The 26,935-nt window shown below is 36.2% G+C and overlaps 1 protein-coding gene across 1 annotated transcript in view; it reads right to left on the reverse strand.

Moving 5' to 3' along the window:
• LOC124961425 (complement factor H-related protein 5-like) overlaps positions 1–26,935 on the reverse strand; it is a 74,702-nt gene that overhangs the window by 20,577 nt on the left and 27,190 nt on the right. Inside the window, 5 exon segments of the mRNA XM_047519982.1 lie at positions 6,660–6,693; positions 15,425–15,483; positions 15,514–15,604; positions 15,709–15,888; positions 16,612–16,806. Coding sequence (XP_047375938.1) covers positions 6,660–6,693; positions 15,425–15,483; positions 15,514–15,604; positions 15,709–15,888; positions 16,612–16,806 — 559 coding nt within the window.

Below are 26,935 nucleotides of genomic sequence, written 5' to 3' on the forward strand. Positions count from 1 at the left end.
TATGTTATACTTTTCAATTCATATAGTAGTTTAGTATTACCTATTTTTATGCTCCTCCTTATCATTTTACCCATTCCTTCTTTTTAAGCAAACTTCCTTATTTACAAGAAACTTATTATTTGTAATCTTTAGATAATCTTAGCTGAATGATACACTTTAAATAACAAGTATTAAATAAAGTATGCAATGAAGTTCTTTTTAGAAATATGCATGAACAAATGTATTGGGACTGGATTAAGACCCTTCTGAAATAATCTACCAACAGAAGTTGATTAGCCAGAGGAAAAATTTGCAGATAGTTAACTATGATCACCCACCGCCCACGGGGACAATCACAACACGTACGCTCTTCTTGATCACAGGAGCCAAAAGGGGTTTATTCTGCAAGTCTCAGACTTATATTGAGAACATCAGCCTATCAGAGAGTAGACTACCAGGAAAGTCAGCCTATCAAGGAACAGTCTCCAGCCGATACCAGGATCGCCTCATGTACAACAGCCAACCCAGAGTTACTTCCTAAAACTTGTATATGAGTGCAGCTAAGTCTGGCAAGCTGCCAGGCGTCATCTTAGAGATCAGGCCACGGTGCGGCTCTGGGGCCCTCAGAGCCCGCCCCTGACAGTTAACAATCACTATTGTATTGCCTCTAGATCATTAAATATGTTTACAAATGATTTACAGGGTGTTATTTCAAGTTTCAGCCCTCCTGAACCTACCATTTAGAGGCACACCTACACCACCTAGGTGTGGGAAGTCATCCTTATCTAGGAGAATCAGATGTGGTTAAGCCATGGGATATTGAGGCCTGACTCCCAGGAACTGACAGCCATAGGAGTGTGGGGCCCTGTGTGGGAGTGGTTCCTGGTCTGGTTATATGATAGTATTCCTGAACAAATTGACTCCCCTAACTCCACCACATCCGGTTCATCATAGAAGAAGCCCTTCCCAGTCCTGGCCCCTTTACCTGTGTGACTATAAATAGGAGAGTTGGGCTACTCCATGTTGTTAGAGGCCAGATCTGGTATGGCCAGTTTCCTTATGCCCCCAATTATTCAAAAAGAGTGCTGGCTCTTGTGTGTTTATTGGTTAGATAAACTTATGGATAATTGATCGATTTACAGCCAACATTGTCCTCCAGCAGTTAATTCTTTCCTCATCCACATAGGACATGGCAGAAACCCCAATACCTAGGGGTATATAAATTGATGGTACACACCCAGTTTAATGACTACACAATTTAACTGTAGTTACAAAATTAATAGGGTATAAAAGACCCCTCTCAAACTTATATCTGAGTTCCTATAAAATGAAAATACCTCAGATGCATCTAGATGGTTTATAATGTGAAAATGAACTACATTCCATTTGAATGGGGAAGGGCTCTGTGTAAAATCTGGAAGTAATTGAACCTCTGATTCCTTAAGCTTGCTTTCTCTATTCTACTGTGTTTTTTACTTCATTAAAAGTCTTATGCATGTAAGTTGACAAAAATCATAACCCTTTCAAAACATAGAAAAAGGAAATAAGATCTGCTATTAATAAGCAACAAAAGAGTTAACTTCACTCACGAAAAAGAGAAATATAGCACTGGGAACACAGCTCAGTTGGTAGAGTGCTTGCCTTGCTTGCACAAGGCCCTGGGTTCAATCCCTGGCACTACAAAAAAAAAAAAAAAAAGAGGGAGAGAGAAATGTAAATTAAAACTTCAGATGAAAGACTGTTTTCTCTCTCTCCATTGACAAAAATCCAAAGTTAGCTAACATACTCTAGTAATAGAAATCTGGAGGGGAAAGTATTTTCTCATACATTCTGACCACAGTGTATTAAAGTCACCCAGAATTATTGTTGTAGTCTATTTGATTTCTGAAAGTGAGAAGAATATGTGAAGTTAACTATCTTATTTATTGCTAGCAAATTTTATTTCCTTTTTCTATGTTTTGAAAGGGTTATGATTTTGTCGATTTACATGTTAGGAAGGATAACTCTTTGTGATATGAGCTGTAAATATCTCCCTTAGTCGCCTTCTTAAAAAAGTTTGTTTATGATGCTTCTATCCATAAAAAAATGATTTTTATGTAACAAAAAGTACCAGTGAAATAATTTTTGACTTGGGGATTCTGAATCATGAAAAGTTAGATCTTGCTATCTCCAGTTATGTCAAAAAGTTTTTTGAGTTTTCTTATTATTAATTAATGGTTGTGTTATGTAAAAATATCTTTGGTTTATTTGAAATTTATCATTGTATATGAGGTAAGGCAGGGATATTACTTTACTTATCCCTATAACATTTATTGACTACTTCTTTTTCCCAGTAATTTGAGATGATGACCTCTTTATACATTCAATTTCTATATGAATCAGAGTGTACTTACATCTGGGCATTTGTTTTGCTCATAGGCCAGTATGATACTCTTAAATTATTTAGGCTTTTAAAAATGCCTTAATGTGTTTTAGTTCTGGTCCCACTTATGTTTATTTTTTCTCCACTAAATTTAGCATCAGGTGATAGAGCTTTAAACTATTAAGCTTTCATTGAGATTTTCTTAAATTTAAAAATTAATTTACAAGTTAATATGGTCCTTCTAGTTGAAGAAAAGTTATATTATTTGCTTCAGTGGTATTTTAATTTTAATTTTTAATAAATCTCACATTTTCATTGATGAATGTTAATATATTTTTTGTTATTGTTACATGTGAAATATTCTTTTCCATTGAATCTTACAAAAGATTGAATGAACTATGGATTTTCATATGTAGATTAATGACTTGATAAAATAATTGAGCCATATTATTGTTTGTAGTAGCTGTTAATAAAATACCTTGATCTGAAATTTAAAAAAGAGGCAAAGAGAAAGAAAAGCGTACACTGGAAAATACTGTAAATCTTTTCAAGTGTTTGTTATGCTGTTAACAGCTCATGGACATATTTTACTAAACAAACTTGATTCATGATTATTATTTACTCCAAGGTTTTTGTTTTTGCTTATTTTCTTATTTCTATTATTAAATATTTTGACATATCTTTCAATGTATTTTCATGTTTATTTTCCTATTTTCCTTAGGTGTCTTCTTTTCTGATTTCTAGATTATATATTTCTTTTATTTTGTTCTTTGTTTTCTAATGTATGTTTTAATGCTATCAATATCTCTGCATTTGTTCTATTCCATAGATTTCAGATTATGCTGCAATTACTGTTATTAATTTACAGTAATTTTTGATATTAAGTAATTGATAAAGAAGTTGTTTGTTTTCCAATTTTCCAAATTTTTAAAATAAGCATTTATGATATGTACTTAACTCTTTCATTACTTGAATTTGTAATTTTAATTTCAAGAAAATGTTTTAAGAAGTTGATGATTTAAAATTCATTTAGATTTTCTATATCACACTGGTATGGTCAATTATTTTAAGACCTGGCTGCCTTAAAATTAGATAATATATACCTTAGGAAAAGTCTTTAAAAACTTGGAAATAAGTATTTTATAACTATAAAAGAGTTACTTCACAAGGACAAACCAATCTTGAATACATGTATATATCTAAAAATATCAAAATACATACAACAAAAAAACTGAAGAAGAAAGGCATAATCCTACATAACAATATTGACACAATGCATGCTAAGACATATTGAAAAAATAGATAAAAGATTATGAAACAATATGGATCAATTTGAAAAACACTATTACTCACTTTAACCTAATTTTACTACTAGAATATATGCATATTTTATGTGGAAATGGAGTTATAAATTAGATAGACAACATATAGTGAAATAAAAAAAATCATGATTTGAACTATTGCATAGTATTCCCGAGAACAGAATTACATGACTACATAGTCTAGTAAGAAAAAATTATCTATAAAAACATTTGTAAATGAAAGCATATACTTCAAAATGATAATTGTTGAGCTTAAGGACAAATCCAAGGAAAATCAGAATATATTTCAAAGGGAATAAAAATTACAAATAAATTATATGTATATAATAAATAACATTATATATAATACATACAATTTGTGTTTATAAATAAATACATTTAAAAAATAAACATACATTTTTATTTATAAAATACATAGTTAAATATTCATATACATATTATAAAACTAACTTTGTGGGACACAGCTAGAACAGGTCTTTAAAAAATGGAGATTTGATGTTTTTATTTTAGAAGTCTGATGATTGAAATTCATGCATTAATTTCTAACTTAAAATAATAGTAGTGGACTAAGGACATACCTTAGACATGGAATGCCTGCCTAGTGATGGAGATGTAAGCCCCTAAATGATATCCCCAGAACCATGCACAGAAAAAATGAATAACATAAAAATTAATGGTAGTAGTAAATTAAACTCAAAGTCTTTAGAAGGAAGAAAACAATAAAGTTAGTTGAACAGAAAATTGACAAAATTTAAGAAAGAGAAGAGAAAAAGTTAGCAAAACTACAAAGTGAAACTTTAGAAAACTATGGAAAAGAGAAAATGGAAACAAATTAGAGTGTTAAAATTGGTTACTAAAATTATTAATAAAATTGGATAAACCATTATGATTTGGCCCAAAACTTCCTGTGTTAATGCAGAAATGTTCAGAGGTGAAACGATTGAATTGTGAGAGCTCTATCCTAATCAAACCATTCCAGTTTGAATGGACGGAATGTTAAATGTAGGAAACTAGGGGAGGTGGGTCACTGGGAATATACCCTGGAAAGGTGTTCATCATCCCTGTGACTCCCCTCTCTGCTTCTGAGCTACCAAGATTCAACCAATTCTTCTCCGCTATGGTCTCCTGCTATGATATCCTGCCTCTCTCAAGGCTCAGAGCAATGGATTTGGCCAACCATGAAATAAACATCTGAAACTGTGAGCTCCAAGCAAACGTTTCCTTCCCTAAGCTGTTCTTGTCAGGTGTTTTAACATAGCAATGAAAAGCTGACAGAAATGATAAAGAATCTGATAAATGCAAACATAAAATCAAGAATAAAACAAGGGAGTGACAAACTAGGAATCCTCAATCCTCCTTTTCCCCAAAGACACATTGGTCAACAATACATGAACCAATTCCCTTGGAGTGAAATCTAGAAAGTTGGTGAAAGGTTCCTAATGTGAGGTGAGCCCTAAACAAATCCATCAAAGCCAGTAGGAAAATTCATGTCTATTCATACCCTCACCAACAGCACAGAGTTACACAACTGAAAATAAAATCCAGTTTCCAGATTTTCCTGGGCAAGAACAGAAAGTGGGGAGCTTGTGTCAAATGCTCTGACTTTTCTGAGGGACTACCCAAAGATTAGATCTTGTGTCAATTGTCTCAAAGTAATGATGAAATGTAGTATATTCCAAATGTAGTATATTCCAAATGCCCAAAGACCCACCCCCTGCAATGTTCCTCCTCATTATATCTTACCTGCCTATACTCACCACCCAGTACAGTAGTCTTTTCAAAATAATAATCCATCAAATGGATTAATCGACTCATTAGGTCACAGCTGTTGTCTAATCATATGACTTCTGAATATTCCTGAATTATCATGCACATGACTGTTTTGAGGACAACTTATCCAAAACATAAAAATAACCAACAGGCCAAAGAAGAAATCAAAAGAAAAATTAGAAAGTATCTTGAGGCACATAGAAATGAAAATACAACTTGCTAAAATTTACAGGATGCAGCACAGTAGAACTGAGTTATATCATGTCATAAACACAGAAGAGTTTTTCCTCAAAAATGAAAGATTTAAGATTCTTTATACATATGTGTGCACACAAACGTAAAATTCACTGTATTGTCAACACAGAAAGAAAATGAATTTAACAGTATTCAACGTTCCCCAATGATCAAAATTTCTCAGTTAACTAGGAACAGAAAGAGAACTCCTACAATTGGATGAATACCATCTAGAGAAATCCCAAAATAACATGACAATTATGGTAAAATATTGAATGGAGACTGCTGAAATAAATTAATTCTTCTATAGTAAATTGATTCTTTTCCTACATATTGCTTGAAAAACTGGCTATCTATACAGAGAAAAAAAAATCAACTCCTACTTAATCCTGTACTTGAAATTAATATAAGGTGAAAAAACTAAATTAGAATACTATAAAGTTATAATGCTTCAGTAAGAAAATGTAGAAGAATGTGTATACTTCATGTAAATTTGTTTCCTTTAAAAAATAAAATTATCAAGTTAAAACATATGTCATAGATTTTGTTTCTTTTATTGGTATGGCAGTACATCCTATATATTCTAGTCCTTCAAAAATATTGAAGTAGTGTCCACGATTAAGGAGAAAACCACAGATATGAAAAACTAAAAGACTGCAATGCTCTTTGCTATTCAATTGAATTGAAGGATTCGGTACAACCCAGAATTTTCAAGACAGACACAGACAAAATTTACCTTGCAAAAAAGTGTTGGTATCAATAAATAGCTAAACTCTTTAAAAACACAAAATACTCCTTTTGTAAGTCAGGAAAAAGGAATAAATTTTAGAAAACATTGTAAACAAGAGCTTACTTGTGTAAGTTGATTTACAATCCCATCTTCCATTGATCTTTGAATCTTTCTATCCCAGTTCTCCCCTACATTGTAACTTAGGTTAAAATTATGATTATATTCAGTTTTATCTGATTGATTTGCCTCATATACAATTAACCTTGGTGCTTTACACTTCTCAAGTTGATCTGTTGCTATGAAATGAAAATATTTCCCTGAAGAGATCAATTATAAGAATCAAACCAACCTAACAGTAGCTGTACAGTATAATGAAATTGTATTTCACAATTGTAAAATGAAATTGTGACTTAGGCCTCTAAATTCTATCAACAAAAAATCCTGGTCACCACTGCATGAGATGTGTGCTTTTGTATGAATGTAATTCTCATGTCCTGTCTTTGAAATATCAGAAAAAATATCTGTTACTAAGATATTTTGTACTTTGGGAACTGAAAGAGTACAAGAGACTCATTTTCTCAGAAGATCTGCATAGTAAATAGTTATCAAAAGACTAAATTTGGTCCCACATTTCAAATTTGTGCAAAAAGTTTATATTCATTTGCCTTCCTAATTGCAACCACCATTATATTATCTATAATCCAGAATCCTAAAATATTAAAATAAAAACATCATCTATGGAAATATAACAAGTTGTTAGTTCAAATGTATTTTTGAGCAGGATAACATAATATTATAAAATCTGTCTAGAATATATAGAATAGGACATGAATATTTAAGCAGATTCATTATATGACCTGAGAGAGAGACAGAGAACAAGAGCAAGAGTTAGGCAGAGAGAGAGAGAGAGAAAGAGATTGATCCTTGGAATAAGAAATTGAGCACTTTCATTGGGTATATTACCTAGTGGTTGAATGCTTGCATGCCATTTCCAGGCCCTGAGTTTAATCCCCACACCATAAAAAGAAAAAGAAATTGGGTGCTTTAAAATTATAATCTCTTTTTCCATTCTTAGTCTTTGAGAAACTATATACCAGATCATACTATAGTCAAATAATATTATAATGCCAAAATAAAAACATTTTGCTGACTCTGGTAGGAGTGAAATAAGTACTACAGAAGCATTTAATGTACCAAATATTTCACTAATTCGGGGAAGATGAGAATTCTGTTTGAATTTGATAAAATGTCTGTATAGGTCTCTGATAATATTTGTTATTAACAATTTGAAATGCAGAGTGAAGTGAGGATGAACACAGCAGAGCAAAGTCAGTAACTAGCAAAGCCCAGTAAGACTGTAAACCAATCTTACTAAAACAATAAAGTGGGAAGTTAAAACACATGTGGTACTTGAGAATTGATGTCATCCTGGGCTGGTCCAGAGTGTTGAGGAAGGAAAAACAAGAGGTTGTATAAGTCCTAGTAACTAAAGAAAGATCTATCTGTGGCCAAGGGGAATGGTGTCCCTGGATTTGATTTGTTTCTGAAAGGATTTCTTTGTTTATTTTTTTTTTTATTTTTTTATTTTTTTTACATTTACATAGGGTAATGATGTTTCTTTTTTTTCCCTTCCCCCCCACCCCTCCCACCCTTTTCCCTTTATACAGTCCTTCTTTCCTTCATTCTTACCGCTCTCCTTAGCCTAACTCTAAACCTAACCCTAAACCTAATGCTAACCCCTCCCACCCCCATTATATGTCCTCATCCGCTTATCAGCGAGATCATTCGTCCTTTAGTTTTTTGAGATTGGCTTATCTCACTTAGCATGATATTCTCCAATTTCGACCATTTGCCTACAAATGCCATAATTTTATCATTCTTCATTGCGGAGTAATATTCCATTGTATAAATATGCCACAGTTTCTTTATCCATTCATCAACTGAAGGGCATCTAGGTTGGTTCCACAATCTGGCTATGGTGAATTGAGCAGCAATGAACATTGATGTGGCTGTATCTCTGTAGTATGCTGATTTTAAGTCCTTTGGGCTATAGACCAAGGAGTGGGATAGCTGGGTCAAATGGTGTTTCCATTCCAAGCTTTCTGAGGAATCTCCACACTGCTTTCCAGAGTGGCTGCACTAATTTGCAACCCCACCAGCAATGTATGAGTGTTCCTTTTTCACCACATCCTCGCCAACACCTATTGTTGCTTGTGTTCTTGATAATCGCCATTCTAATTGGGGTGAGATGAAATCTTAGGGTAGTTTTGATTTGCATTTCTCTTATTACTAGGGATGTTGAACATTTTTTCATATATCTGTTGATTACTTGTACATCTTCTTCTGTGAAGTGTCTGTTCATTTCCTTAGCCCATTTGTTGATTGGATTATTTGTATTCTTCGTGTAGAGTTTTTTGAGTTCTTTATAGATTCTGGAAATTAGCGCTCTATCTGAGGTATGGTTGGCAAAAATATTCTCCCACTCTGTAGGCTCTCTCTTCACATTTCTGATAGTTTCCTTTGCTGAGAGAAAGCTTTTTAGTTTGAATCTATCCCAGTTGTTGATTCTTGCTTTTATTTCTTGTGCTATGGGAGTCCTGTTAAGGAAGTCAGATCCTAAGCCAACAAGTTGAAGATTTGGACCTACTTTTTCTTCTATAAGATGCAGGGTCTCTGGTCTGATTCCAAGGTCCTTGATCCATTTTGAGTTGAGTTTTGTGTAGGGTGAGAGATAGGGGTTTAATTTCATTCTATTGCATATGGTTTTCCAGTTTTCCCAGCACCATTTGTTGAAGAGGCTATCTTTTCTCCATTGCATATTGTTGGAACCTTTGTCTAGTATGAGAAAATTGTATTTATTTGGGTTTGTGTCCATGTCCTCTATTCTGTACCATTGATCTACCTGTCTATTTTGGTACCAATACCATGCCGTTTTTGTTACTATTGCTTTGTAGTAGAGTTGAAGATCTCGGTATTGCAATACCCCCTGCTTCGCTCTTGCTACTGAGGATTGCTTTAGCTATTCTAGGTTTTTTATTCTTCCAGATGAATTTCATAATTGCTTGCTCTATTTCTGCAAGGTACATCATTGGGATTTTAATTGGAATTGCATTGAATCTGTATAGCACTTTAGGTAGTATAGCCATTTTGACGATATTAATTCTTCCTATCCAGGAACATGGGAGATCTTTCCATCTTCTAAGGTTTTCTTGAATTTCTTTCTTTAGTGTTCTGTAGTTCTCATTGTAGAGGTCTTTCACCTCTTTTGTGAGATTGATTCCCAAGTATTTTATTTTTTTTGATGCTATTGTGAATGGGGTAGTTTTCCTAATTTCTCTTTCTGAAGATTCATCACTTATGTATAAAAATGCATTGGATTTATGAGCATTGATCTTGTAACCTGCTACTTTACTGAATTCACTTATGAGTTCTAAAAGTTTTCTGGTGGAATTTCCAGGTTCCTCTAAATATATAATCATGTCATCAGCGAACAGGGATAGTTTGAGTTCTTCTTTTCCTATTCGTATCCCTTTAATTTCTTTGGTTTGTCTGATTGCTCTGGCTAGAGTCTCAAGGACGATGTTGAATAGAAGTGGTGAAAGAGGGCATCCCTTGCCTTGTTCCAGTTTTTAGGGGGAACACTTTCAGTTTTTCACCATTTAGAATGATATTAGCCATGGGCTTAGCGTAGATTGCCTTTATAATGTTTAGGAATGTTCCCACTACCCCAATTTTTTCTAGTGTTTTGAGCATGAAGGGATGCTGTATTTTATCGAATGCTTTTTCTGCATCTATTGAAATAATCATGTGATTCTTGACTTTAAGTGTGTTGATATGGTGAATGACATTTATTGATTTCCGAATGTTGAACCAACCTTGCATCCCTGGGATAAAACCCACTTGATCGTGGTGCACTATCTTTTTAATATATATTTGTATGCGATTTGCTAAAATTTTGTTGAGAATTTTTGCATCGATGTTCATTAAGGATATTGGTCTGAAATTTTCCTTCCTCGATGTGTCTCTGTCTGGTTTAGGTATCAGGGTGATATTGGCTTCATAGAACGAGTTTGGGAGGGTTCCCTCCTCTTCTATTTCATGGAATAGTTTGAGGAGTATTGGAATGAGCTCTTCTTTAAAGGTTTTGTAGAACTCGGCTGAGAACCCATCTGGTCCTGGACTTTTCTTTGTTGGTAGACTTTTGATGACTTCTTCTATTTCATTGCTTGAAATTGGTTTATTTAGGTTGTGTATGTCCTCCTCGTTCAGTTTAGGTAATTCATATGTCTCTAGAAATTTGTTGATGTCTTCAAGGTTTTCTGTTTTGTTGGAGTATAGATTTTCGAAATAGCTTCTAATTATGTTTTGTATTTCACTCGTGTCTGTTGTGATGTTTCCTTGTTCGTTCCGAATTTTAGTAATTTGAGTTTTCTCCCTCTTTCTCTTTGTTAGTGTGACTAAGGGTTTATCAATTTTATTTATTTTTTCAAAGAACCAACTATTTAATTTGTTAATTTTTCCAATTGTTTCTTTTGTTTCGATTTCGTTGATTTCGGCTCTGATTTTAACTATTTCCTGTCTTCTACTACTTTTGGTATTGGTCTGCTCTTCTTTTTCTAGCGCTTTGAGCTGTAGTGTTAAGTCGTTTATTTGTTGATTTCTACTTCTTTTTTTGAATGCACCCCATGAAATAAATCTTCCTCTAAGTACTGCTTTCATAGTGTCCCAGAGATTTTGATATGATGTGTCTTTGTTCTCGTTTACTTCTAAGAATTTTTTTATTTCCCTCCTGATGTCTTCTGTTATCCATTCATCGTATAATAGTGTATTATTTAGTCTCCAAGTATTGGAGAACTTTCTGTTTTTTATTCTGTCATTTATTTCTAATTTCAATCCATTATGATCTGATAGCGTACAAGGTAGTATCTCTATCTTCTTGTATTTGCTAACAGTAGCTTTGTGGCATAAAATATGGTCTATTTTAGAGAAGGATCCATGTGCTGTTGAGAAGAAAGTGTATTCATTCTTTGTTGGATGGTATATTCTATATATGTCCGTTAAGTCTAAATTGCTGATTGTGTTGTTGAGATCTATAGTTTCTTTATTCAATTTTTGTTTGGACGATCTATCCAGTGGTGAGAGAGGTGTGTTAAAATCGCCTAGTATGATTATGTTGTGGTCTATTTGATTTCTGTAATTGAGAAGGATTTGTTTGACGTACGTGGATGAGCCAATGTTCGGGGCATAGATATTTATGATTGTTATGTCTTGCTGATTTATGCTTCCCTTAAGCAGCATGTAATGTCCTTCTTTATCCCTTCTGACTAGTTTTGGTTTGAAGTCCACATTATCTGAGATGAGGATGGATACTCCAGCTTTTTTGCTGTGTCCGTGTGCGTGGTATGTTTGTCCCCATCCTTTCACCTTTAGTCTATGGGTGTCTCTTTCTATGAGATGAGTCTCTTGCAGGCAGCATATTGTTGGATTTTTCTTTTTAATCCAATCTGCCAGTCTGTGTCTTTTGATTGATGAATTCAGGCCATTAACATTCAGGGTTATTATTGTGATATGATTTGTATTCCCAGTCAATTGACTCATATTTGTTTTTGACATGATTTGGTTTCTCCTTTATTTGGCTATTCCTTTAGGCTAGCGCCTCCTGTTGCTGATTTGCATCGTTGTTTTTCATCTCTTCCTCATGGAATATTTTGCTGAGAATGTTCTGTAATGCTGGCTTTCTTTTTGTAAATTCCTTTAGCTTTTGTTTATCATGGAAGGATCTTATTTCATCGTCAAATTTGAAGGTAAGTTTTGCTGGGTATAAGATTCTTGGTTGGCATCCGTTTTCTTTCAGGGCTTGGTAAATGTTGTTCCAGGCCCTTCTGGCTTTTAGGGTCTGGATTGAAAAATCTGCTGATATTCTTATTGGTTTCCCTCTGAATGTAATTTGATTCTTTTCTCTCGCGGCCTTTAATATTCTGTCTTTATTTTGTATGTTAGGTATTTTCATAATAATGTGCCTTGGTGTGGGTCTGTTGTAATTTTGTATGTTTGGAGTTCTATAAGCCTCTTGTATTTGGTTTTCCATTTCATTCTTCAGATTTGGGAAATTTTCTGATATTATTTCATTGAATAGGTTGTTCATTCCTTTGGTTTGTTTCTCTAAGCCTTCCTCAATCCCAATAATTCTTAAATTTGGCCTTTTCATGATATCCCATAATTCTTGTAGATTCTGTTCATGATTTCTTACCATCTTTTCTGTTTGGCCAACTTTGCTTTCAAGATTAAATAATTTGTCTTCAATGTCTGAGGTTCTGTCTTCCAGGTGCTCCATTCTATTGGTTATGCTTTCTATGGAGTTTTTAACTTGGTTTATTGTTTCTTTCATTTCAAGTATTTCAGTTTGGTTTTTTTTCAGTATCTCTAACTCTTTATTGAAATGATCTCTTGCTTCCCGTATTTGGTCTTTTAACTGTTGATTGGTGCGATCATTTAATGCCTGCATTTGCTCTTTCATCTCCTCCTTCAATGCCTGCATTTGCTCTTTCATCTCCTCATTTGCTTCCCTGATCGTTTTAATTACGTACATTCTGAACTCCCTTTCTGACATTTCTTCTGCTGTGCTGTCATTGGGTTTTATTGATGTAGTATCTAGGTTTGTTTGGGACATTTTCTTCCCTTGTTTTCTCATATTGGTCAGTTGTCAGTGGGACCCAGAGATATTGCAGTTTTCCGCTATTGGCTTATAGTGTCCCTGTAGATTTCCAGTGTATCACCTCCCAGCCTTCAGTAGCCTGATGTCTTGGAGGAATCTGATAAAGCAGTGTATCCGAAGAAAACTGCCCCTAGCCTCCTACTGGTTCCACGATTTGGAACTGGCTCTGTGCTGAAATGCTCTCACTGTGGGCCTGCACCGTGCAGCTGGCCGTGTGGGAGGAGCTCACTGCCGGAGTGTGGAAGGCTACCTTGGGAAGACTCTAGCTGCCCTGCCTGGCTCTGATAAGCCACCTCTATCTGGGCCTGCCACCCGGGCCGAGCTTTACCCAGTGGGCAGACTCACCCGTGGCTCTATTTCAGTCCCAGTCTCTCAATGCCTCCCCTTCTTAACTCCTGGGTTCTGGAGCGACTGGGGGTGCAGTCTCCCTCTAGGCCGCCATCTTGTATCGCCCCGAGAAGAGAGCCTGCAGCCGGAGTGGGCAGAGCCGCCTGAAGAGGTGTCTGGCTGCCCTGCCCTGATCCCAGAGGCTGTTTGCGGATCGAGGCTCTCTGTTGGTTCGGGGGCTTGTGGCTGGTTCTATGTAGAAAGTCTCTCACTGGGCCGTCAGCTCCGAGAGGCTAGCCTTGAACGGCACCTCCCACCACAGGGGTCCAGACTACTTGGGGAAGTCTCTGGCTGCCCTTTCTGGACCCTGAATCTGCTTGCGTGCCAGAGTACGCTGAGCTGCACTGGCTCCGGGACTCGGAGCTTGTTCTGGTCAGACAGGCTCTCACCAGCGGGCCAGTTCCATTTCGAGAACCTGGAGAAGCTGGCTGTGTGGGCGGGGCCCACCGCCGGAGTGCGCAGGGCTGCCTGTGGATGACTCTAGCTGCCCTGCCCGGCTCCGATAAGCCACCTCTATCTGGGCCTGCCCCCCGGGCCGAGCTTTACCCAGTGGGCAGACTCACCCGTGGCTCTATTTCAGTCCCAGTCTCTCAATGCCTCCCCTTCTTAACTCCTGGGTTCTGGAGCGACAGGGGTGCAGTCTCCCTCTAGGCCGCCATCTTGGATCGCCCCGACGATTTCTTTGTTTATTGGGAGGAAATAAACCTATTGAGAAGTATGAATAGCTAGACTAGTGGAAAGGAAATGAATGTTGAGAGGCAGAATTGTTGACCAACCTATGAGACCTGGAAGGGCTTATATGAAGCTGACTATAGGAAGTAGGCAGAAGATGAAACACAGGTAGAAAAACTCTGTGAGATCAGAAGAAATAATATTGTAGCACAAGTTTGCATGTAATTTAGAATGAAAAGTTGAGAGTTCTTGTGCCTACTGTTAACTTGGGTTTTCCTCACATATGAAATCAGACAAAACCATTTGTATATAAAAAAGAACACTGAGTGAGGTTATAAAAGTCTGAAGACACTTTTATTCCCAGGAATGTGTTTAGCAAAAATGTAGGGTTAATAATCAACAAAAAGTATTGATTCATTTGACACAAACTTAATAAATAGCTTCTATATGTCTGTCTGTCTTCTGGGTATTGAGAGCACATGAGAACAAAACAAATATAAGTCCTGTTTTGGAGAAACTCCACCCCATTCTGGGATTCATTAATATCTAGAAATCCAATGAATAAGTAAGACTGGAAACCTAGGACAGTCTTGGAATTAAGGACCCAGGAAACTCTAGGAAAGAACTCAGTCTAGGAAAAAAGTGAACAACCCTTCCTTTGGTCATAAAAGACTTGATCACCAACAGGGCAGAGTGAAACTAATCAGTGATATTTGTTTCCTGGACCCACATTGGATGTGTCATGTGACTAAGTTGTAATAGTGATTGGAGGCCTATGGCCACCCTTGTGGCAGCACATCAACTTCAGTTTGCTAAGTTTGAAAATGAAAGTTTATTCTTGATAGAATCTCTGACAGAGAAAAGATTCTTATAGGAAAAGTTAGTTGGAAGTGGGTATTTAGTGGACTTCATTTCTTTGAAAAACAGAGTGCCATATGCAAACAACAGTTGTCTCCAAAGTACTTATATTTTCTTGGTAACAAGTATTCAAACTATAATAATATGATGATTTATAAGTAAAATCCAACTCTACACTTACAAGATAAATAATATTAGCAGAAATAGAAACATTAATATATTCTATTAGTACTTTTATTTATTTCTTCTGGAAACTCATTAAATGCTGAGCAATAAAATTCATTACTGTTAAGACTTTTTCAAGAATATCTCCAAATTTTACAAATATAATTGCAAATATTTTCTATGTAAAACTTAAACTTCATTAAGTGTGAATTTGAGAAGGGTGTTCTCACCAACAGACAGAGGAAGTTGGGTCCACATTCCACTAATACTTGTAATTGATCTGTCTCCAATCATAGTGACGTTTTCTGTACACTAGAACTCCACTGATTCCCCATGGTAATATGGAGAGGCAGAATGCTGGGCAGAGCCATGGTCAAGTTCAGATACAGCTCCACATGTTCTCTCCTCCTCTATGTAAATTTCACAAAAACATGTTCATAATGGAGACACAGTATGTATGTTCAAATAAATACAAAAATGTTTCAGCTTAAATTTAATATTTTTAATACATTACCAGTACATATTGGCAAGGTTGTCCACTTTCCATCAACACATTGAATTTTATTAGGTCCCTTCATCAGAAATCTGGGATTGCAATTATATCCTACCACCTCATTGTGTCCATATTCTTCTTCCATTTTGTCCTGAACTTTTCCATTAAGGAGTAGAGGAGGTGGACGATATGAATATACATCTTCTATAACAGAAACAATGGTTAATGGTTAAGTTGTCTATTTTGCACGTTAAAACTCCAGAGAAATGGAAAAATTTTTAGAAATTGATTATTTATCATATGATTCATTATGGAATTCTTAATGAAAATAAACATTTACATTGCAGTTATATATGCAAGTTGAATTGCTTCTATTGTAATAGCATTGGAAGTATTTTTAAAGCTTTAAATATTTTCAATAATGAAGATATTTTGAAGATTCATGCAAACTGTTAGCAAATATGGTTGTGGAAATTATATTAATTTTTCATTCTATAGTAGCATTTTAACATAACTTTTTGAGAAAGGATCATCAATGAGACAAGCATTCGATCCACATTTTTAACTCATTTCCTAATACACTCCATTGAATTAAGTGTTCAAATATTATTTAGATATACTCTATGAAACTTGAGAGAAGTCCTGAAGTATATAAAATGTCCAGTATTAATGGTAGCAGTGGAGGAAAAATGAAAAGTATCAAAGTAAGTCTCTGTAGTCTCAGTCACCATATTTGTATATATGAATACTTTCAATACATATTTCAAGAAATAACTGGTGATTAAATTCTTAAACTAGTTTGTGCTTTCTACCACACAACACATATCAACAATTTCATGAACTGGATTATAGACGCCATGGAAGCCAATAAAATATTGAGAAGAAAAAATTTATATTCAAAATTCTAATAATTATTTCTACAACAGTAAGATAAATCTTCAACTTTACATACTGGAATATTAGGGGACCATCCAAAATAGTAGCATTGCATTGAATCTGGTCCAACTCTTCTAAGTCCTGATCGGCAGAAAAATTTCAACAATTCTCTGACTTTATATTTTTCTTTCTTGGGATCAGCAACTAAGAATTTCTCAATTTCAGGAATTATGCATTCCTTCTCTAAAATAAAAAATAAAATAATTTAATAATTAATTAATCTTTGAAAAATTAAATTTTACATATCATGTAAATATGAGGTAGGTGTTTAGCAATGCATGCAGGAGAGATTCAGACAAATCCTCTTCCTGGAAAAAAATGTTACATATTAGGTTTTATTGTCTCTCTAACTTTATTTGTATAGGATTCTGAGAAATGCGGTGGTATTGAATGGCAATATATCTGTCCTAAAATTTAATTTCCAAATTCAATGAGTTTTCACTGAATATGACTTATGGCTGATATTTGTAAAATTGAATGTTACATTATTGTACTCTCAAAACATGACATTATTTTCACTTATTAAAAAAATCAACTTTGTACAAATTTTAAATTGCACATTTAAAAAAACTGGCTTTGGGGGACTCAGGAGGCTGGATATAATAAAATAACAAAGAAATCTCACTGACACAGCTGCTGCCATGTTTGGAGGCACCTGTCAGAGCAGCCCCTCCATGAACAAAGCAGAGGGATAATGGAATTAAAAGAACTCACAGTTAGGGTAGGCTTGAGCTGTGTCTGAATAAGGAGAGCTCAGAGATCAAAGACACTGCTCAACTAAACTGAAAGGTGTGCTGCATAATACTCTTGTGTGGGAAAGAAGCCACCTTCTCTCCGGGCTGCCTGCAGAAGACAGAAAGAACCATTTTGCAATCCTGATGTGATGGCCACCACCTGAGGAAGCTGATTCCTGGCAAACCCAAGTTTGGTCTCAAATAAAGTCCTGGTGAAGTCACACTGCACGACATATGGTGTGTCTAAGTGACCAGGAGAAAATCAAATGCGGAGAGAGGTTTACACAGTGGACAACTGGTTGTGGAAACCCACCTGGTTCTCACCCTCCCACTCCAAATCTGCTGTTTGCAGAACTAGCTGGGAGAGTTGTGCCTGACTGGGAATAAAAGGGTGGGGGCAGGAGAGATTGAGTTTGGAGACTGAACCCAAGACCAGGAAGTGTGGAGTCCACAGGTGATGTAGTAGATTAAAATCTGGCTCCTCAGTCACACAAGTGGAACCCAGGGAAGATCCCTGGGGTGCAATCTTCCAGAATGGACCAAAAATTGCTGAGCTAAGGAGGCACACTGGTTGAAATTCTCCAGACCAACTGGTATTCAAGGAAGAACCTGGAGCCCAACCAAGCCTAAACCCTGCCTTCAGGAGATCAATCTACAGGATTACCTCTCTCTGCCCAGCAATCCCACCTAACACTGCTAAGAAAGGAAGTTGAAACCTTTTGAACTCCAACAGACACAATACTTTAATTTTTTTTGAGACCTTTTTTCTTTTCTTTGTTAAATTGTGACCTTTGTTGGTATGGACATTTATACATATTCATTTTTTTCCCCATTTCTAGTATTTTTGAAACCAATTATTTTTCATGGATCAGTATTTTGAGGACTAGGATGTTGGTTAGTATAATTCAGGGATTTTGTATTCATTTTATTTTTATTTATTTATTTATTTATTTATTTATTTATTTATTTATTTATTTCTTCAGTGCTGGAGATTGAACCCAGGCCTTGTGCTTGCAAGGCAAGCACTCTACCAACTGAGCTACACCCCCTTCCCTTATTTTTATTTTTAATAATAAAAATTCTGCCTTATGTGTTTTTTTCCTCAGTTCTCTCTTTTCTTCCTCTAACATCCAATCTCTATTGTTCTCTCTTTCACTCTTCCTTTAATGTTTTTACTTCTATCTTCACTCCTCTGCCCCCATAATCATCACATCCTACATCACTTCTGTTCTCTCCCAGTTCACTATTCAAAATTGTAAGTCCATTTGCAAACAATGTTTTTACTGTGGGAAATGACTGAACATATCATTTCTGTTTATTTTAACACTTTGTATTATAGATGTCATTACAGAAACTGTTTGGTTTAATGCTGTATACTGCATTGGTGGTTGTTAATGTTTATCTCCCCCTAAATGATTAGATACTAGAAACCTTCAGGGATAGTACAGATCCACAGGGTTGAAACTCTAACTCAGAGCCATATTGTTAGATGGGTAGACACACAAAACACATGAAAAGGCAAGGGAATGAATCACCCCAAACAAACCAAGATACTTCAATAAAAGAATCCATTGGTACCGCAGTGGAAGATATGTCAGAGAAAGAATTTAGAATGTACATAAAATGGTCTGCAAGGTAAAGGACTATTTAAGGAATGAAATGAAATCAGAAAGAAAACCAAAGAAATGAAAGATCACTTCAATAAAGAGATAGAGATTCTGAAAACATCAAGGAAAAATCCTCAAAATGAACAAATCAATGAACCAAATTAAAAATTCAATGGAAAGTATCACCAGCAGACTAGAATACTTGGAAGACAGAGTTTCAGGTAATGAAGACAAAATATATAATTTTTACTTTTTTTTTTTAGTATGGGGATTAAACCCAGGGCCTCATGCATGCTGTGCAAGTGCTCTACCACTGGGCCACATCCCCAATCCCAAAATACATAATAATGAATATAAAGTGGACTATGGAGAAAAATGGTAAGAAACTATAAACAGAAATTCCAAGAAATATGGGATAACCTGAAAGGACCAAATTGAAGATTTATCAGGTTAGATGAAGGCTCAGAGACATAAATCAAAGGAATCCACAATCTTCTCAATGAAATAATATCAGAAAATTTCCCAAACCTAAAAGTTATTTTGTATGTGTGTGAGTATGTGTATTCATTTTGTGTCCATTATATATAAATTCTTGATTACATCATATTATAGAAAGCACTGCCTTAATAAGAAAAAAATGATTTTGACAGTTGAGTATTAAACAACTGCTGTATTTCTATAGAGATAGTAACTAAAAGTGCAATTTAAAGGGAAATGTGAATGGACCAACACTGGAGGAGAATCATTTGTCTTTGTCTACCAGTCAAAATCATATAACTTAGTACTGACATATGGAAATATTAGTAAGGATTTTTTACTGTAAGTTATTTACTTTACGATATCTATAAACCTGTTTTGCTTAAGTGGCTTATGATAATAACATAAACATCTCCTCATAGAAAAGAACTCCCAGGACATTTGAATATCTGTCAATCTATATGCAGTTTTCTCCTACATGGCTGAAGCAAAATACTAAGTTGTCATATTTTCAGTTTTTGGAGAGTTACACTCTCCTAGAAAACTGTGTGTTCACTTGGTCATGAATCTTTCTAAAATTGGCAATAAAAAGTTACTTTCACTCAATTAGTTTCCTGCAGAAGACATGTTTGGGTAACCCTAAGGTGGTGGCTGGCTGGCGTTAGCTAAGAGGTGTGGCACAAAATTAGTGTTAACACAGTGTGGTCTACTTTTGCCTAATTAGTTAATGTCTCCTTTGTGCTAGTGGTCAACAGATGTTCCTCATTCTTAATTAGTACCTTAGTGCATGCTCCAACCATGCTACTTAATCCTAAACTGATTGGCTGCCTTAGGTATATAAGACACACATATAGTAAGCACCATCGTATAAGCAGCACCTCTGATAGATCGCAGAAGGCAGATGGCAGATGACAGAAGAAGCACACTGATAGCACGCACCTTTAGTTTGCAGGATGCAGGACTTTAAGAAGATATAGATCTCTGAAAGTGTAGTCTCTCTCTTAAGCAAGTCTCTCTTATGCAAAGCCTCTCTCTCTCCTCTCAAAGTCTTTCTTCCTCTATAAGCTAGGGAACAAGTGAATAAGCAAGAAAGCAGCGCACTAAAGAGAAAGATAATAGAAGTAGTTCGCTTCCAGTCCACCTCCGATAAATACCCAGGCAATTGTTGCTGCAGGCGGTAACAATATCCGCACGACTGTTGGCGCGGGCAGCGACAGTTTCCATTGCTATCTCTGTCGCTCCTAATTTCTCTCCTTTTCTTCACAGCTTCACATTTTCCAGTCATGTCTAGTGACATTGGAAAGGCCTTGAGAATCATATGTTCATAACTCTTGCATTCTTAATTTATATTATTTATTTTTGCAGTGTGGGGGATTAAAATTAGAGCCTTGGGCTGGCCAAGCACTCTACCACTGAGCTAATGCCCCAGCCCTTTTATGAAGATGGTCACTTGGTATTGTAAAATCTTCTAGCTGCACAAAGCATGGATCTCTTATAATTACAGAGATCATTTTAAAAGCCTCTCTCTCATGTAGAAAAAAATCTAAAGTTTTGTGATCTACCTCTTGTCCATTCTTCTAATGTTACTATATATCTTTCTCCCCTTCTCAGTTTAGATTCCTGGATTTACTATCTGAATTATCTAAATTCACAAACCCTTTAGAGTGAACATTTTTCAACATTTCCTTGCTTCAGTTTCCTCCTATTTTCTGAGTCATTGGATTTTTTTTTGATTCTTTGAATGGTGGTATATAAAATATACTTGGACTATTTTAATTAATTGGTTTATCATTCAACTTAATTCATTGTATTTTGGTTTTATTCTCCAATACTGCAATGAAAATTCTAGAAAGGCAGACCTGGGTTTGTGTTCTTTATCATTTTCTCCTATCTTACAAAAGGAATTTCTTGATATCCAAATGAATTAAATTTGATTGGCTCCTCCATGCTGACAATCAAGTCTCAAGGTGTGAAATATTCTGCCACCATTTTAATTGAAGTCTTGAAACTCTACTAGTGCTCTTCATCCTCTTTGCCTCAGGCACTATTCAATCTCAATGCCCTTTTCTCATATTTCAAAATACAATAGAACCATCAGTTTCTGATTCTTTCCACCATTAGATTTACACACCCATGTTCTTTGCTTCCTCCTGTTACAAAATTGAGTGGTCTTGTTGCCAACAAACCCAGTACTTCCAACAGGAGCTCCATATTGCCAAATCCACCACAGTTTTACAGTCTTCTTACTGGACACATTAAAGAAGCTAGAACTATCATAATAATGTAATTAGATTGCATTTTCTGTATTACATGACAGAAATATGACAAAAAAGTTACATGGACTATTTAATCTACTAACCAAAACAATCCTTTGTATATGGCCTACAAGAGGCATTAATTTATTTCACTGCTTTAGAAACACATTACTATCTTGAATGTTGAAAACACCCTTTCCTCCAAGTTGTTACATCAGAAGGACCATTGTGATTTTTATGTTGGTCCTTAAAAATGTTTCTAGGTAATTCAAATTTCTAAAAAATAGAACACATGCACATTTATTTTTATATTGAAAACAAAAAGAATTTCTGAAACAGTACTTACCATAACATATGTGCATATGAGACCATCCATTGGCCTTATGTACTATGGATCCTTTGGCATGTTTTAATCTGTTTTGAAATGGAACATCACATTTGCAGTCAAACTTGTCATTGAGTTTAAACCAGGTGGCATTACTTTTGGTTCTATCATTCTCAAATACTGGCATGTCACAAGATTCTAATGCATAATAAAATTGAGGATTTCATTTCTAATGTAATTTAAATGACAATATTAGTAAGTCTCATCCCAAGAACATAAGAATTTATAGGTAAGTATGTGATGATGAATTGAGTACTGTATCAAAATAGCCTAAGACCAAAGATAAATCATTGTCCTCAAATAGTTACTATAAATGAAAAATATTTTCCTACATGACCTTTTATTTATCATTTAAATGTTCTAAAAAGTTTATTCAAATTTTTCTCAATTCCATTTTATATAAGCATTTATCTGATGCTAGTAATAAAATAGAACATTACAGATGTGTATTACTTATTTTAGAAAACTGGAAAGGCATTTGGAGAATTAAGATGTCAGTTTAATAGTTGTGATATAATAGAAGAAATATGTATTAATTAAAAAATATTGATGAATTTTATTTAAGACTTTCTAAAGATGATATACAAAATTTAACTTTATTATTTCTTGAAGCAACTGATGTGGTTTCATTTCAAAAGGAAGCAAAACCTTAAAAAATGATACATCATTATTTTTTCTTTTCAGAATCACTAGTTTGGTAAATGTACATAAGTAACTCTTTCCTCCCCTGACACACACACTTAAAGCATAGTATGACTTAGAAGTGATTCAGGGAACTTCATATGTATTCTGGCACTCACTAATTTATTTTAGCTGAGATCTTTTATGTCCACCTGTGTTTTAGGTGATCAACTTTTTATATCAAAGACTCCACTCCTAGACATAAAGGTAATGTTCTTAGTGAAGATTTGGGGTAATGGTGTATAATCTCAGAATATTTTAACCTTTGTAATTTATATATTTGATACTGTAAGGTAGGTTTAATTTTGAAAAACCTCCCTTTTAGAACATCTGCATAAATAGATATTGGAAAAAAGAATTGTTTCAATGTGTTCAAAGATTTTTCTGGTATAATATCCAAGGTTAAGGAAGATATTCTAGGAATGATTATTTCCTATCTTATTAAATGTGAATCCATTTAGTAGTATTTAATATTCTTTAAATGAAATAATGAAGATATCCATTCTTACTTCTTGATTTCTATTCTTTTTTTCACAATTTATATTCTGAAAGTATCTAGATAAAAAAAGATGCAAATTGCCCCTTATAAAACTCATCATACACTAAATTCTGATCAATGACTCATTATGAAACTTTCTTATTATGAAATAGGAAATTGGGAGGAAAACACACTGTGAAAGCACCACAGCTGAGGGGCAGGAGCTCAGGCACCTGGTCACACCTAGCGTTGCCCCTAATTCGTGCACCATTCCTGGTTGAACAGAAAGACTTCACACAGGATTCCCAGCTGTGTAAAGACAGAGGGAGCTTGGGGACAGTCCACATCATCAGAAGTATCTAAAGCAGCCCTGTGTTTTCCAGATCATCATTAAGAAAACAAGCTTAGTAAGGTCCAACCCTCCAGGGATCAGTCTAGGTGAGCTGACACACATTTGTACACGAGGAACACTGTGACATCAGGTACCCCAGGGGGATACCTGGAGCTGCCTAGGAGCACAGCACAGAATGTGAATGACATCACACCCTGGAGATCCACATGAGCAAGGGACCCCTTCTGGATGTTGAAGAGAACCTCTGGGGACCAGAGAGAAAGAACTGTAGGACATGATGGTAAGGAAAGGGATGGTCACTGGAACATCTGCCTGCAGACCTCAGCCCAGCAGGAAAGAAGAGCAGCTTGCAGGGAGGGCCCGATGGCCAGAGGAGCTGGAGGAAGGCCACGGTGCCCTGACACGGGCAGTCCTCCCGTCTCGGGAGTCGCCCAGAGTGAAAACACATGAAATGCTCCTGTCCCAAGATCGGCCATGGCAGAGTGCAGAGAAACTGCCATCTGGTTTTCGGGCTACAGAACCAAGAGAGGAAGAGCATCTAGGCAGGGCAGAACACAAGTAGTGTGTTCCAGGCAGAAGGAAGCGCAAGGACAGGGGCCCTGGTTCCAAATTTGCTTAGAGAGAACAAGGGACAAGGGAGCCCTGGCAGGCGACCCCACTGAGGGCCCAGGAATCCATGCTAAGCCCCATGAGTTTCAGATCAAGATCAAACAGGAGCTTGGAGGTTCTTGTGTCCTTGAGGTCACTGGGCCCAGTCAAGGGGAGCCTCCTAGCTCCGTCCCTTCCCTATCACCCTCAGGACACTCTCCTTATTCCCCACAACACAGTACATGGGTCTGACTCACAGAAGTGTGGTGTCACCCACCCTCCTTGCACCCACTTCACCTAGGGTGACACACACACAGCTCTTCAGACAGGTTCAGAAGAATATCTAGAATTCCCGAGAGTCCCCTTGTGAACCATATCAGCAGGTGCTCTGCACCACCCAGCATCTCCAGCCCATCTTCAGAACAGTCAACAGATGGGATCTCGAAAGCACCCAGCCAGATGAATGAATGGGTCATGTGAATTGCACTTGAGTGTGACTCCTACAAGATCCATTGGCTTTGCATGTCAGGAAAAGTCCATGGTCCTCCAGGATGGCACACACATCATGTGAATCAGAGCAGAGAGAAGCAGAATTTTTTCCCAAGCTTGGCCCAATAGATTATGTTCAATACACCTAAGTTGGTATCATATCCTCTTGGGATATTTCAGGATCTCTGCTCCTTGAGATTATCGTAGTTCAGTACAGAGGAAAGCAGAAAAATTCTGGATGTGTATGGATCATTGTATGTGTATTACTCTCCTTTGATACGTCTCACTTCCAAAATCCATGTTCTTGAGGTTAAAATGTGTCCCATTTATTCTGTAGGGAAGACATTCACTCTATCTCATGTTTTTCTTGGTCTAGGTCACTAAACACAATGACATACCCACATACACACAATGTGGTCTCCATAATCCCTCTTGAATGTGCATGAACTCTCATACTTCCAGAGTACATTGACATGTCCACAGTAACTCTGAGGGTCAGTGGAAGAGAATGCATGTGAAATGCCATTTGACCTCAACGCCTGCACTGAGTTTATATTCTAAGCAATGTGAACACTCCTCCCACTATGAACTGCACCTTCATAATCCCCAGCAGTTCATGTCTTCAAGGTTTTTTTCCTAGTGGTTTTGTGTTGAGAGGTGGGGACCTTGCAAGGTTGATAGGATCACAGGGCTATGAAGTACTTAATGTATTGAGCCACCAAGATTTGTATCTTGGTGGGCTATGGGGAAGTGGTAGAGACATTAGGACATGGCCCAGTGGGAGGAAGAAGTCACTGGGACTTGCTCTCTGGGGGCATGTTTTTTGCTTCTCACCTTCCTGTTTCTGTCACTTCTGCCTTGGTTACTTTTAGATGATTACTTTCTTCAACCTCCAGTTCCCCACTTATTATATTCTGCTTTACAAGCAGCTGCAAGTTTGGAGACAAGGCCTGTGCACTGAAATCTTCAACCAAATAAATGTACATTTTACTGTTTTCCCATAGGTATTTTGTCAAAGCAACACAATCTGAATATTATGGAAGTCTGGTACAATGAAATGGGGTCACTCCTGTGACTGCCTCTACCAGGTGGTTCGATAACACTTGCATGTGGTTTAACAGAAGTACTTGGAAAAGTTTGGAGAAATGTACTTGTAAAATGTAGAGTTCTTTTCATGGACCTTAAGAGGTGAGACTGCTGTTGGCACAGGATTACAGAATGCCAAGAACAGTACAAGAGAACAAATTGAGTTGATGAGGTGTCCACAGGAAACTAGGACTTTGTATTTGAAGGCAATGTGATTTGTGCTACCTTCTGGCAAAGAACTAGTCTTTGTTTTTTCCGTGCATTGAGACATTGTGTTGAGCTGTGTTGAAATGTCCTAGAATCATTAATTTTGTGGAGAATATTTCCAATTAGCTCAGCATTCAGGTTCTGAAGTCAAGATTTCTGTCTGCTTTAAATTTGGTTCAGTTAGAAAGATCAAACAGAGCCTAAAGATTTCCTAAACTTAAAATCATCATACTACAGTGTCACAGTCACACCAATGTTTTTAGCAGCTCAATTCAAAATAGCTACATTGTGGAATGAGCCTAGGTGCCCTTCAATAGATGAATGCATAATGAAACTGTGCTATATAAACACAATGGAATATTTTAGCACTAAAGAACAAAATTATGGCATTTGCAGGTGAATGGATGGAGTTGGAGAATATCATGCTAAGTGAAATAAGCCAATTCCCCAAAACCAAATGCCAAACATTTTCTGTGATAAATACCAGGGGTTTGGGTAAGGTAACAATGGAGGAATGATGGTGTAGAGGGAATTGAGGGGAGGGGACAATGTGGGGAGAAGGAAAGAGAAAGGAATGAGACAAACATCCTTATCTCATGTACATGTATGATTACACAATGATTCTAATTAACATATAACCAGAAAATGAAAAGTTGTACCCCATTAGTGCACAATGAACCAAAAAATATTTAAAAGGATTTCTCAAACTGTAGTTTGTTTATAAAATAGAAATCATATAATTGAGACCATGAAGGATGTGGTTGCTGAGGAAATGAGTCCCATTAAAGAAGGCAAGTTGTTTGTACTGGGAATATAAGAAAGCTGCTGTGAGGACTTCTCACCCTTCCATTCTAAGGTTACATAATATAAACTCATTTTAAAGACTGTCCCAGTCCACCGTGTTCACACACTGCTGTGTACAGAATTGTTTCCCTAGGATTTCTTTCCCATGATTCAGTCATCCAGGTCCTTA

The sequence above is a fragment of the Sciurus carolinensis genome, chromosome 12, assembly GCF_902686445.1.
Source record: "Sciurus carolinensis chromosome 12, mSciCar1.2, whole genome shotgun sequence".
Lineage (NCBI taxonomy): Eukaryota > Metazoa > Chordata > Mammalia > Rodentia > Sciuridae > Sciurus > Sciurus carolinensis.